The sequence below is a fragment of the Arabidopsis lyrata genome (assembly GCF_000004255.2).
Source record: "Arabidopsis lyrata subsp. lyrata unplaced genomic scaffold ARALYscaffold_6, whole genome shotgun sequence".
Taxonomy (NCBI): Eukaryota; Viridiplantae; Streptophyta; class Magnoliopsida; order Brassicales; family Brassicaceae; genus Arabidopsis; species Arabidopsis lyrata.
Window position 1 is genome coordinate 23303582 of NW_003302550.1, and position 14221 is coordinate 23317802.

The 14221-nt window shown below is 31.5% G+C and overlaps 2 protein-coding genes across 2 annotated transcripts; one reads left to right on the top strand and one right to left on the bottom strand.

Moving 5' to 3' along the window:
- Positions 1-18: 18 nt before the first annotated feature.
- Positions 19-3488, bottom strand: LOC110227213 (probable 2-oxoglutarate-dependent dioxygenase AOP1.2). Its single transcript, XM_021020783.1, has 3 exons — positions 952-3488; positions 472-802; positions 19-384 (listed from the first exon to the last, which is right to left on the bottom strand). The coding sequence occupies exons 1-3, from the start codon at positions 1329-1331 to the stop codon at positions 136-138; spliced, it is 960 nt and encodes a 319-aa protein (XP_020876442.1). The 5' UTR covers positions 1332-3488; the 3' UTR covers positions 19-135.
- Positions 3489-4996: 1508 nt separating this feature from the next.
- Positions 4997-7421, top strand: LOC9308868 (2-oxoglutarate-dependent dioxygenase AOP2). The gene is made up of 4 exons (XM_021020758.1): positions 4997-5091; positions 5186-5563; positions 5850-6486; positions 6898-7421. The coding sequence occupies exons 2-4, from the start codon at positions 5196-5198 to the stop codon at positions 7156-7158; spliced, it is 1266 nt and encodes a 421-aa protein (XP_020876417.1). The 5' UTR covers positions 4997-5091; positions 5186-5195; the 3' UTR covers positions 7159-7421.
- Positions 7422-14221: the final 6800 nt, after the last annotated feature.

The following is a 14221-nucleotide window of genomic DNA, read 5'->3' on the forward strand; positions in this document are numbered from 1 at the left end:
CGTGTGTCTACATACGCATGTGGAAACATATTGCATAAATTTAGAACATAAATTTGTTTTTTGGATTGTTAGAACTACAACACAAAAGACACGAATATACACATTCATACAAAATTCTGATTCAAGTCTAGTGGTTCAGAGGGCAGCGAAAGCATGGAGAGCTGATTGTGCTCTACGTCCAGCTTCTGTGTGAAAGAAGTGAAGAAAATCTTTATACTCAAAGGGATTGAATATACGTGGATGCTCTTCGTCGACAAGTTCTTCTGGTGAATCTATGATAACTCCTGTTTTTGGAATTGAAAACAGTCCAGTCGAATACCTTGTCTTTTTTCCCATCATTATGACTCGGTGATACGGAGAAGGCAATCGACCATTCAAAAGTGCCTGCAACATCAACAAGTTACAAGTATATGACTGATTGTTCTTCAATTAAGAAGTGTGTGTGTGCAAGAAATGTTATTTAGGACTTACGGATAGAGAATCTCCAACCATAATAAGGACAGAATCTTGAGATGGTTTCACTTTGATCCATTTATCGTCTTTAGTCTTCACTTCCAAACCATCAACTTGATACTGATGAAGGATCGTGATGATGTTTTTATCGGTATGAGAGCGTAAACCTAACTTAGTTTCCTCATCATCATCATCAGGAGGTGATGTATACTTCATAAATCGCATAAGGTAATTTGTAGAATTCAGATATTCATCAATGTATTTTTCTATCCCAAAGCTCTCCATTATCATTCTTCTCACCATCACATCCAATTCCACTAATTGCTCCGAAACCCGATGTATCGTCTCACTGTTCCAAACACAAAAATGTTTCAAACGCAAAATATAAATGTAATGCGTATTATTTTCTTAAAGAAAACAGAAGAATAAAAAAAAAAAAAACTAAATTTCTTTAATTGCACATAAAAGGCCTAAATGATTGACTTGTCACATTCATACCTAATACTCTTGTTCCCATGATCAGGCCATAACTGTTGAGTAAAGTCATCGACTTTCTCCAAAACATTAGCATCATCGATCCCCAAACTCTGGTAAAGATTATGACAAAGATATCCATGGAAGGGTTTTGAAGACACGTTTCTCTGTTTGGTCTGAATCGGCAACTCGAAAAGCTCTTCCATAGCTTCAAAAACAGACTTCTTAAGCTCCACTGACACTTTGTCAAAGGAAGCTTCGAAACACCCGTAGTCTTCTAGAGCTTTTCGGACATCAGCCTTCACTTCATCCCACTTTGAGCTTCCTGGTTTTAGGGTTTGGTTCGAGAAATCGATAACCGGGAGCTGAACAGAAACAGAACGACGAACAGAGTCTGAATCCATTTCTTGATTCTGAGAATTTTGAGGCTCTTTTGCTTTATGATTATGGTTTAAAATACTAAAAAAAAAATTGGTGGAAGAATACAGATGGTAGCTGACTAGATCTTATGCATATATCTATCCCATATATATATGAATAAATGAAGTAATAATTGAGTTTGTTGACATTTATGGCAACCATTAATAACTACCGTTACGCTGCTGCATGTTTATTTGTGTCATGCATGTGTGTGTGTCACTTAATGCTATCATCAACTCAGAGATTTTTTCTAACAAATAATAATAATATGAAAGTGCTAGTTACTACTGGATATGAAACGAAGTTCAAAGCAAAGTTTTTCAAAAGATGGTAGATATAGCTGATCTGTTGGAAGTTGATTAATTGCTTAATCCTATATAAGAGAAACCTGAGGAGAAAGGTGAGAAGATGATGGGTCTGACTAGTGAAAACTATAGAAGAAATGAGTAGAATTTTAAAGAAGAAATGAAGAGAGAAGAAAATGGCACTTCAGAAGAAAACGTTACTTTAGCTATTTTGTAGAGGGATAAAATCTTCTACTTTACTCTGCTTTTTCACTTTTCCGTAGAAAAGTAATTCTTCTTCTTTTTTTCTGACGGGTGAAAACACAGATGAATTCAGAAGAATAAAATTTATACATTTTTCTTTTCTTCTAAAAACACCTACCAGTCACACCCGATAAAGAAGAAGAGCATAATAGAAGAAGCTTCAATGGAGCAAAGAAGAGAAGATGGAGAAGAAGAAGAAGACGAAGTGTCGTGAAGTGGCCATTGGTCACAATTGGATTAAGAGGCCATTGGGCTAGAAAACAAGTAAAGCCCAAATAGAAATGGGTTTGTTTTGTTTAGTAGAAAGTTGTTAGGTTAATGATAAGACACTAGTATAAATATGTTGTAATGTTTGTAAGAGAAGAACAATTAGAGATTAAGGAGAAAAAGGTTAAAGTGGCGTTGACAAAAAAAAAAAAAGGTTAAAGTGGCTAAACCTAATCTCCAAGAGATGTAAAGAGAGAAACAATGTAGACATCCAAAGAAAATCTCTCTATAAGTGTTCTAAAAGCTTTGTGATTAACAAAACAAAGTATAAGAGAGAAGTAGAGAGAAGAGTGAATCTGACCCTAAGTGAAAGAGGAGGTCAAGATTCCAACAACCTAAAACTTATTGGGAGCATTGCTATAGCCGATGGATTGCGTTCTTCAACCTTTTTTTTTTTTGAATGAATGATCAGAGAGTTTATTCATGACGACTATCCATTAGATCTGTGAATATAAACATTTGTCAAATTTCTTTGACATTTTAACAAATGATTTTACAAACTTAAAATCCATTAACTAAAAATCCATAGCTATGGGATTTCACTTCTTTTGAAATATGGGGAGAATAATGAGTTAATTAAACCTAACCGCTTGAATCTATTTTTTGAAGACTTTGTACTGTATATTCTCCCTATCTGTGACGGCTATCCATTATATTAGTTAATGCTAGCATTGGTTTCTTCTCACAAGTTTTTTTTTTTTTTTTTTTTTAACATTCTCCTACGGATTTCACTAAGTACCTAGAACCTGATTGCATTATCTGGTTCTGCTTCCATATCATGAAGTCAACAAACATTGGATTTTGGTGCAACTCTATACAAGTATCGTAATTCGTAAGATTTATGATTCAAAAGTGTTCATGTATATACTCTGCCGTACATGTGTATATACCACCAGAGAATAAGAATGATATATTATACTTTTTATTTGTTTCTTCCCTCATTTGCTTTTCTTCTAAAAAGAAACTCTTTAATGAGATGAGTTATATATATTTCTTCGGTGCATCTCTTGTGTGTAGTATATGCATGTGAAGACATATTGAATAACAACAAAAAGCTACATGGCAAAGCCAAAGAAATTTAAAACATAATTTTTTTTGGATTGGTAAACTAGTATAATTTTACACTTTGGATACATAAATTTTATATTTTTCAAAAAAAAAAATTATCAACTAGGATCGGAGCTGAAGAGGAAGAAGGTATTTAGGATCAGAAGTATAGACTAAGACAATATGAAGGAAGTAGGAAGGAAATTATATACAAGAGGGAGATTTTATTAAAACACTCAAAGAATTACAAGACTCAAGACTCTTTAACTCTTTCTAACTCGCTTAGCTTGGTTTTAACACACTTCCAAGCTTCCTTATTTATACTACAAGGCTTAGAGAATATTACCTAGAATATTCCTTTCTTATTTTACAACCTAGAATATTCTTTCCTTATCTTACAACCACGTCCATATCTTTATTCTTATCTTTATTCGCACTCACATCTTATTTTATCTTTATCTTTATTAACTACTTAAATCTAATTTTGCGCATAAAACCAGAAACTTAAAAATCAAACCGAAACTAAACCAGAAGACGGACTTCGAACAGAATTCCCATGCGACAATTTTTTTTGTTAATCTAAAAGTTTTGACTTACTTGAGTTTAACCTTATTCCAACCCCATGGTGATACGGTCTCTTGCATATAACGTAGCATTTTCTACATTACACATGTGTTAATCCTAACAAAACAATTGTGTAATTTCATAAATTATATAATACAAAAAGAAAAACTAAATGATTGACTAACTATAGACTACAATTTGTTTAAACGATGATTTTCTATATTCTCTTTAATTCGTTCCTATATACTTTAGATACCTCTTCGATCAGTTCTCTGCAGGTATGTTATGTAAAATAATGTTTTAGAATTTAATTTAGTTAACAAAAACAAAAAAGGACTTGATTTGGGCTAAAAAGCAAACTTAACATTAAAAGTTCTCTAATATATGGATTACGTCCTTTCTGCGATCATGCTCTAAAGGTCGATCGATCACTATTTCTTACATTCCCAAGTTGTCATAATCATCTCCTTCTTTTTTTTGGATAATCTAATTTTTGCCGATGACATGAATTGAGAATTGAAGACCAAATTCCAAAGGACATTTTATTCCTCTAACTGTCTCATTTTATATCATCACCATATTTTTGGGCTATTCAAGATAGCAAATGTACAAGTCAAAAACGTGATCGTCAGCTCGTATTTCTGTTATATACATTGTGATCATTTTTTAACAATACCGGAAATTGATTAATCATCTTCCACCTGCAATCTATCTTATCACATATCACAGACACGACGTGTATATGCAGGTAAAACAACAGCTCTAATCCAAAGTAATGGCCAAATTATACAGTTGGATCCAACCGAGTTAAGTAAAAAAATATTTTATCTTTAAAATGGGACCTCTCTCTTTTTTTTCTCTTCATTATTGCTTTGGTTCAAAAAGTACTATCATCGGCCTCAGAATTTAAATGGTCTAAGAGTATAGCACACAGAGTCACTTCAAAATCATATACAATGCTTACTAAGTTTCATCCACAAGTAATGCAACTAGGTTCATCTTGTACAACAATAATGATCACACACAATGTATTGATTGAGATTCTACGAAGGAAATAAAGGATTCACCAACTTTCCTTTTTCTTTGATAAAATGTGAGTTTTTTTTTTTGTTTTTTATATACCAACTTTCGTATCCTTTTGCTGCTTTTTTTTTTGGATAAAATGTGAATTTATATATACCAACTTTCCTTCCTCTCTCTATTATTTATTAAGCAATAATTTCTCTATAAAATGGGGCACCCTTTCATCATTCTTACTCAGCACAGAAGAAGAAAAATCCCTAGAGCAAAAGGAAAACAATCAATAAAATCTCCGAAGGTAATTTTCTTATGTGTTTCGAATGTTTTTTTTATAATTAATTATTGCTATTGTCTGCTAAAATCTACAAACTTATTACAATTACACCAAAAAGGGAAAGAAGAATGGGTTCATGCAGTCCTCAGCTTCCACTCATCAATCTTGCGGACAAAACCCTAGAACCAGGAAGCTCAAAGTGGGCTGAAGTGAGGAGTGATGTCCGTAAAGCTCTCGAAGACTTCGGTTGTTTCGAAGCTTCATATGATAAAGTGTCATTGGAGCTTCAGGAATCGATTGTGAAAACCATGGAAGAGCTTTTCGGATTGCCAGTTGAGACCAAAAAAAGAAACGTGTGCCCCAAACCTTACGTTGGATATTTGAATCATAATAATCTCTCCGAGAGTTTGGGGATCAGTAATGCTAATATTTTGGAGAACATCAACGAATTTTCTCAACAGCTATGGCCTGATGGTGACGGTAACGAGAATATCAGGTGAAAACTCATGCTTTAAAACATATATACATTGTGCATAAGTTCTTTTTAGTTTGTTTAGTTAAAAACATGTTAATTTTTTTCTTTTGGCTTAACTTCAGCGTTTTGCAGTTTGTAAAAGAGTGACCATATTTTTATAGAATTACATTTATTAGTTTTTTTTTTTTTTTAAGCTTAAGTTCTTCGTATGAGACCAATGAACTGAAAACAAAATTTCTGCATATTCATTTGTATTTTCTTGTTTTCATATGAATCCTTACAAACTTTTGTTTTTGGTTGAAAACAGTAAAACGATCCAGTTGTTTGCAGAGAAGTTAGGGGAAATAGATGTGATGGTGAGAAGAATGGTAATGGAGAGCTTTGGAATAGAAAAATACATTGATGAACATCTAAATTCTACGGAATACCGTATGCGACTGATGAAGTATATTGCACCACCTGATGGTGATGCTAATACTACTGTTAACGATAATGCTGATCTTCTTGCTAAGCTTAACATTGATGGTGATGATGGTGTTGGTCCTAATGTTGGTGTTAAAGTTAATGCCGATATTAGTGATGATGTTAATGCTAATGCTAGTGTTGGTGCTAATGTTAATGATGATCTTAATGTTGATGCTGAAGCTAATGTTGCCATCGGTGGTGGTGTTAACGCTAATACTGATCTTGGTGTTGGTGTTAATGTTAATTCTAATGTTGATGTTAATGCTATAACTGGTGCTACTGGTGGGGATGGTGTTGAGGCTAATGATGATAATGAGGAGAAGAAGTTGGGTTTACCTTCTCATACTGATAAAAACCTTTTCACAGTACTTTTTCAACATGAAATTGAAGGTTTGGAGGTACTGACCGAAGATGACAAGTGGATCAGAGTGAAACCATCCCCGAATACTTTCACTGTTATTGCCGGAGATTCTCTATGTGTAAGTTTTTTTCATTTCGTTTTTACTTTCTATGGCACAAAAATATTAACCTTTCTTCATTCTTCAAGGTTTCGTGCTAGTCTTGTTCGGTCATGTGGCAAACAGTCTCGAAAAGTCGAGTTAAGGGTCTTTGGCCTTTACAAATAAAACATATGTGGATCTATAACTTATTTTGACTAGAGCTAGGAACTCAAATATCAAATAAATAATATAGACAAACCAATTTCTCTAACAATCACTTTATAATGCTCTAATTTCAAACCAAATCTAAATTTATATGATTTTATTTGCTCTCATCACTTTCAATGTTGGTCCACTAGCTACTTCTGTTTTTTTTTTTCTTTCTTGTTCATAATTTTCTTGTCAAAAAGATATATAAGAGTAATCAACATTTACTTGGTGATGTTGCAGGCACTTATGAACGGTAGAATTCGTGCTCCGTATCACCGAGTAAGAGTAACGGAGAAAAAGAAGACAAGATACACAGCAGCAATTTTCACGTGTCCAAAACCAGATTATATCATAGAGGCACCAATAGAACTTGTGGACGAGAAGCATCCACGTCTCTTCAGACCCTTTGATTACCGCGACTTGTTTACCTTCTATCACTCAGAAGCTGGTCGTAAAGTTCAATCTACTCTTCAAGCTTATTGTGCCGTCTCCGAAGCATAAATTAATGTGTGCGCTTGATTCCGAGTTTCAACAATGTTTGGTGATTTCAAGTTTATCAAAAACCGTGTAGTACGATCGAAATAAGGGTTTTTGATTATTTAATATATGTTTTGTGTGATAAGTATGTTTTGGGAGCTCTTTTTGTTATATGAAAATCAATAAAGTATGTGTGCATGCATGCACATGTATATGTACAATAATGTAACAAATTATTGTGTTTGTTGACGTTGACTGCGCCAAATAATAATAGTGTTTCTAGAATAGATTCGAGATCGACTTTACGAAATTAAATTGGCTGCACTACTATAAGTGAATTAACTTTTTGTTCTTAATTTTTTCACAATTAATTTTCTTTTAAGTTGAATGATACTTCCTAGAAATGAATTTATTTGAGTTTTCATACAAATTAAAAAACACTTAGTGTTTAGTTGTACCTACACCATTTACTTATACTAAACCCTTTCTCACCTATTGGTTCAATAAATTCAAATATTCTCAATTAATATTTGTTGATGTTTACGGTTTAATTTTTTTTTTTTTTTCAAACGCCATTATATTAAGTTATTGGAAAGAGACTATCCGCTAGGGAGAGCCAATCAGGAACCGATTTACTTACATGGGAAAACAGACTATTACGAGCCCGAGCTTTTTTGGCTAAACAATCAGCCCGACCATTAAAATTGCGAGGAATAAATCTAATACTAAAAGAAGGGAAAAAACAAATTAGAGACCGAAAAGAGGCTAGCTCAGCAGCAAAGGTAGGCCAATCTTCGTGGTTGTCAAGAAGGGAGATCAGATCAGAACAATCGGAGGCAAACGCACCAGAAGAATCCCCAATCGAGATCATGCATTCCATTGCCCACAACAGAGAATCGAGTTCCGCATGGAGCGGTGAAAGACTTCGTCGAGCACTTTTGAGTCCTAGGTGGCAGACTTTATCATGTCTTACTAAAACCCATCCAAACCCGCTTAGACTATCATCCATATGCCAAGATGCGTCAATCTGACATTCCGAAGTCAAGAGGGGAGGGGGTAAGGCAGATACCCCGGGGGGGAGAGGGTCAACGGGAGATCGATCTTTCAGCATTGCTTGTTTCCAAGCATTCGCCTCTTGAATCGCCAAAGCTAAAGTCTCTTGGGGAGGTTCTCTGATATTTTCAAACAGAAATCTATTTCTACTTTTCCAGATATACCAAAGAATCCAAGGGAAGATCTCAAGAGTGTCCTCTTCTATTCCGAATTCTTTCCCATGCCAGAAAAGAAAATCGAAATTATAGAAGAGGGAGCTTCTGGGGAAGATATGCCCCGAGGTGGGGATAGGGGACAAAGCCCAGATTTGTCTCGAGGGCGGGCAGTCAAAGAGTAAGTGGTTTATAGATTCCTCCGGGCTCCCGCAGCGAGGGCATCCTTTCTCATTCCCAATGTGGCGGTAGGATAATCTTTGACAAGTTGCTAGGCAACCGGAGATACATTGCCACGCGAAATGCATAATCTTTCGCGTAGTTTTAAGCTTCCATACTTGTGCCTGAAGTGCCGAGACACCCGGTCCCTGAAAAGGGGGGTCACAAGTAGGACGAGATAAATCTCTCGCGGCCCAATATCCTGACTTAACAGTATAATTTCCGGACTTAGTATGCGACCAACTAAATCCGTCACTCAGATAGGTGCGACTCGGACGGATCCCTAAAATGAGGATGTTTACGGTTTAATTATTAGTAAAAATGCATATAAAACATAGAAAACCAAGTTTTATGTGACAAGAAAATAATCTTTTGTTTTTGGAGGAACGGAGAGAGAACTATATAAAAAAAATTTTGATTAAACATGATTCAAAATGGTAGCAATAGAAATTCTCCAAATTTTCTATAACAAATAAAAAATCTTCCAAATCTTCTGCAATGGTTAGAATGTTTTACTAGGATTAAGGGATATATTAGCTATATGTTAAGCTTGTATAACAGTATAACACAAATGTATTGAGACGCTTTGACGGACATAAAAGGATTCACCCACTTTCCTTCCTCTGTCTTTTCTTAAATTCACATGTGTTTTATCTTAAATGAAAGAAAGAGCCAAAAAAAAAAACTGAAAAGCAAGAAAAATAATAATCTCTCTGTTTTAATGTTGATAAATAAATTAAAAAACATAGAGAAAAGAAACCAAATTGTTCTCTTTCTCATGAGTTATAAGATAACTTTAAGTATTAATTAATTTTAATACATAATATAGTCATGATTTTATGACATACATTGTAACCAAAAATCCCATAACCAAAGCGGAATCTTGTGCTGCTTACTACTCCTCAACTCATTTCTAGCCTGCGTAATGCGTATATAGGAAGTACGTATGAAGAAACGAATTGTTCAGTAAGGACAGTCCCTTCTATTCACACTCACACATTACACGATACACAAGAAACAAATCAATCACGTACGATCACCCATACAACAACGTACAAGACAACCAAGAACGTGAAATTCACACTCAAAACACAACAATCATCCATCATTATGTACATCCTCTTTTTTGGGTATCGATGTTAAGTATTTATACAATTTTCGCGATTTTTTGACAGAAATTACAAAGAAATACAAGTAACGGAAAAGACCGAAAGCTAAAGAGAACATCCTAACTCATGTACAATCTTAGTGACTCACAAATTCAATCCTGACTCGTTTAGCCTAATCACATCCTAACCCGTAAGCATATCATCCTGTCTCGTAAGCATAATCATATGCTTGCTCGTACGTAAGTGACGTAAGTTTGGAAAACCAAGACTAATTAATTAAATCAATGATCTCAAATCTTTACAAGTTTGATTTACAAAGGCGCATGATGTGTTGGTGATTGATGGTTTATTTTGGCTTGTGATTGAACCGAAACAAGCCCAAGGCTGAAACTAAATAGTTATGTTTGTATAATAACGTATGTATATGTTTTTGATCTGATTAAGTTTTTTTCATTGGGCGTCAAATGGTGTAACCATACATAAAAAGAGAGGTTGTCAAAAGCAACCAAGATATCTACATATACATTTTTACAGGGGATTTTTGCAAAAAGTCTTTTGGATCCGGGTTTTACCCGGGTTTAACTCTATTCGGATCTAGAATAAGAAATTTAAGGAAGTTTGTAATAAAAACGACATTAATTCTTAATTAACACCTAAATTAGAAATATATATAATATATCTAAACTAACCATATTTGTTATTTACCTTAACTACTTCTAACCATAATTATTTAACTATTTATTTCTATATAGAAAGAATATGTGATTAAAATAAATATTTTGTAAAAGATTGATTTGGGGAAAAATTGTTATTACGAAAATAATTTGTTTTGTTATAAAAATTAATATTTGTTATTTGTAATTAAATTACATAAATAGTAATTTGTCTACACCATCAAATGAAAATAGTTAGTTATTTATTTTTTTATTTAATATTACGTCATTTTTAAAAAATAAATTCAACAATATAATGTCAATGAGTTTAATTCTAAAGATTTGAAAATATTAAAAAGATACTAACCAAACATTATCTATCCTAATTTGTTTCTAACAATTTCGACACAAATCTTTCGAAAATTTAATGTGATCACAGTTTGTTACTAAAATCTCGATTATATGCCTAAAATCTCGAGAAGATTTTCCTTTAAATCCGCAAATTATAATTTTTGAATTAAATAAAGGGAGACTCACAAAAATGCCCCTTTTTCAATACCCCTTTTCAAAAATGCCCCTTTTGGATGTCCATTTTTAAAAATACCCCTTTTATGTACAAAATGACTAAATTACCCTTCTTTTAATAAAAGATATTATAAATATATAAGGAAATATAACAAAATTAGGTCCACAAAATACAAAATATTTTTTTGGCGGGAAAAGTGATCCCCCAATTTTTCCCGCCAAAACACTTGTAAAAATTTGTAAAACCTTTAAAATACCTTGTAAAATTTTCCCGTAAAATTTTTTCCCGCCAAAAAATTTTCCCGCCAAAAAATTTTTTTTGCGGGAAAAGTAATTCCGCAATTTTTTTGGCGTTAAATTTTTGGCGGGAAAATTTTTCCCGCAAAAATTTACAAGGTGTTTTAAAGGTTTTTTACAAGGTATTTATAAGGTTTTACAATGTATTTTAAAAGGTTTTACAACGTATTTACAAGGTATTTATAAGATATTATAAGATTTTACAAGCTTTTTTATAAGGTTTTTACAAGTTATAAGGTTTTACAAGTTTTTTATAAGGTTTTACAAGTTATAAATACCTTATAAAACCTTAAAAGTACCTTGGAAAACCTTTTAAAAAACATTATAAAACCTTACAAAAAACTTGTAAATACCTTGTAAAAAACCTTTAAAATACCTTGGGAAATTTTTCCCGCCAAAAAAATTTTCCCCGCCAAAAAAATTTCGCAAAAAAAAAATTGGGGGGAATCACTTTTTCTCCGGCAAAAAAAATTTTTTTTGGCGGGAAAATTTTTTGGCGGGAAAATTTTTTATTGGGAAAAATTTTACAAGGTTTTTTAAAGGTTTTTACAAGTGTTTTGGCGGGAAAATTGCGGGATCACTTTTCCCGCCAAAAAATATTTTATATTTTGTGGACCTAATTTTGTTTCAAATAAGGGTAAAATGGTCATTAAAAATTAAAAGAGGGCAAACTTAAAAATGGACTCTCAAAGGGGGCATTTTTGAAAAGGGGTATTGAAAAAAGGGTATTTTTAACAATTTCTCTTAAATAAACTAACAATACGAATATTCCTAATATATTCGAGTACTAATAATCCTTATTATAGTATATTCCTTATCTAAATACTAAATCTTTTATTTTTAATTATAATCAAAATTTATGAAATCGGAAATCAATCATGATTTCTTAAACATCCTTAAATTTCGAAATAATCAACAATTCGAATATGCTGAAAAATCATAACGAAATATCTTTATTTACTTAAATGTTTTAGTAATCGTTATAGCAAAAAAATCAATTCCAGCGCTATTGGTTCTTTAAACTTTTTGATTTACATAGATATTTTGTATTCCATAATTAACTCATTAAATTCTTTGATTTAAATAACTACAATGTGAAAATTAGTATATGTAATAAATATAACATATAATATTTACGAGATTTTTATATACTTGATCCCCAACCCAAATTGGCGAATATATTATTTCTCATAAAATATCTTTAAAAGATTTTTTTTGTTTCGTTTAGATATTATTCAACAAACTTCCTAAAACAAATGGAAATATCTTTAATTAGCTTTCCTCATTCATAAATCCCACCATGCATATAGACGTTATTCAGTTGATAATACAAAATCGAATATATTAGGAATCAAATATTTAATTTTCCAATATTTGCAAAATTGTTTTAATTTTTAGATCAAACCTAAACTTCTCGAGTACTTTTCATTCATCTATATAAAAAAGATCTTTTCAACCATTGATCCACAATACTAAACGTTTTCGTAATAAAGATTTATATGGCTTCTTTTAAACAATGTTCTTAGTACATTTTATATTTCACGTTTGTTTTCTTTTAAAAAATTAATTGTCACCTACTTTTCTTATGTTGCAGCTTTCGATTTTAAGATCTTTGGAAATTATGGACATCATCAACTCCGTCTCCAAAGAAACTATCAAATAAGGTATGCATTAAAAGGTTAGTTAGTCCTTCTTCTTATCTTCAGATACAAATTTTTTTTAATGTCCAGTATTTTTTTACATTTTCATAATTTCATGTTTCCTCATAATGTTTGTAAATAATTTTCTTTTATAGGCTAACATAACAAGTCCATTCTATTAAAATCTTTTTCTTTAACGTAAAAAGGAAATGAATTTGTTAATAAAATAAAGTTCTTATTCTTAATTTTCATTATTCTAATGTTATGTATTTTAATTGTTTTTATGATATATACTTTTACTAAAATCTGTGGATCCGAGTTTTGGTTGGTAAGTGTAATTTTTCTAATCTTTTAAAACCTTTTACAACAATTACATGTTTTATATGGTTAACACTCACATCATGTTTATTTTATTTTCTTATCCAATGTATTTCATGTTTAATGTTTTCTAATATTTTTTATTGAAACTTTTAAATAGTTTCAAATTATTATAAACATTTAAACTTTATTAAAAGTAAAATATTATAATTATTTAAACATTTAAAAAAGTTTATTTTTATAAAACGTTTTAAATATTTATAATATTAGGAATTTTATAAAGTTTCAAATATTAAATAGTTGAATTTTATAATAATTTATAAGAAATTTAAACATTATAAATATTTACAAAAGATATTAATCGGGACGGTATATTACGGGTGAAATCCTAGATATAACAATCAAAATACTATTATGAATTTTGGGTCGATATTAAATGAAGTTTCGAATATTAGAAATATTTGAATTTTATTGGAAAATGACAAAATGATGTAGATTTCACGGGACAGAGTTATATGGTCGGACGGATTTGGGGTCGATATTAATACAGTATGATATACTACAGGTGAAATCCTATAATTAACAATCAAAATATAACTATACAATCTTAAACACTAAACAAAACTAAACAAATAATATTAACAAAACAAATAAAACTTCAAATTTTAAATCTTTAGTTATAAAATATCGTGTGTACCATACATTTAAATCAAACAAAACAATAGCATATATCTATAGATCATCTTAAAAAAAAATTAATTTTATTATTATTTAATAAAATTATAGACCCGCGGTATACCGCGGATTAATATCTAGTATATATATAGCACGGTAGTGTTTGGTGAAAAAAGAATATTATTCCTAGTCCTTCCTTGCGCATGAAAATCAATAAAGTATATATGCATGCACATCATACATATAAAAGTAAGGTTTCACTCTCTCTTGATTGGTCCACTTAGCATTATTAAAATTATAATATTTATTTTTAATCAAACTTAAAATCTAATACATTTAATCATATACATTTAAATCTACACTTTACTACTCAATTGTAACTGAAATAACATAATTGTGAATTGACTATTCTGTGTTCACTGATATAACTCCAATATGCTACAGTC

Bases quoted from the DNA above. Each gene is read 5' to 3' on its own strand.
- LOC9308868 (XM_021020758.1), top strand. From the start codon at position 5,196: ATGGGTTCATGCAGTCCTCAGCTTCCACTCATCAATCTTGCGGACAAA. The intron at 5,564-5,849 runs GTGAAAACTCAT...GGTTGAAAACAG, and splicing joins GACGGTAACGAGAATATCAG to TAAAACGATCCAGTTGTTTG. The intron at 6,487-6,897 runs GTAAGTTTTTTT...GTGATGTTGCAG, and splicing joins TTGCCGGAGATTCTCTATGT to GCACTTATGAACGGTAGAAT.
- LOC110227213 (XM_021020783.1), bottom strand. From the start codon at position 1,331: ATGGATTCAGACTCTGTTCGTCGTTCTGTTTCTGTTCAGCTCCCGGTT. The intron at 803-951 runs GTATGAATGTGA...TGTTTGGAACAG, and splicing joins CATGGGAACAAGAGTATTAG to TGAGACGATACATCGGGTTT. The intron at 385-471 runs GTAAGTCCTAAA...TTGATGTTGCAG, and splicing joins TGGTTGGAGATTCTCTATCC to GCACTTTTGAATGGTCGATT.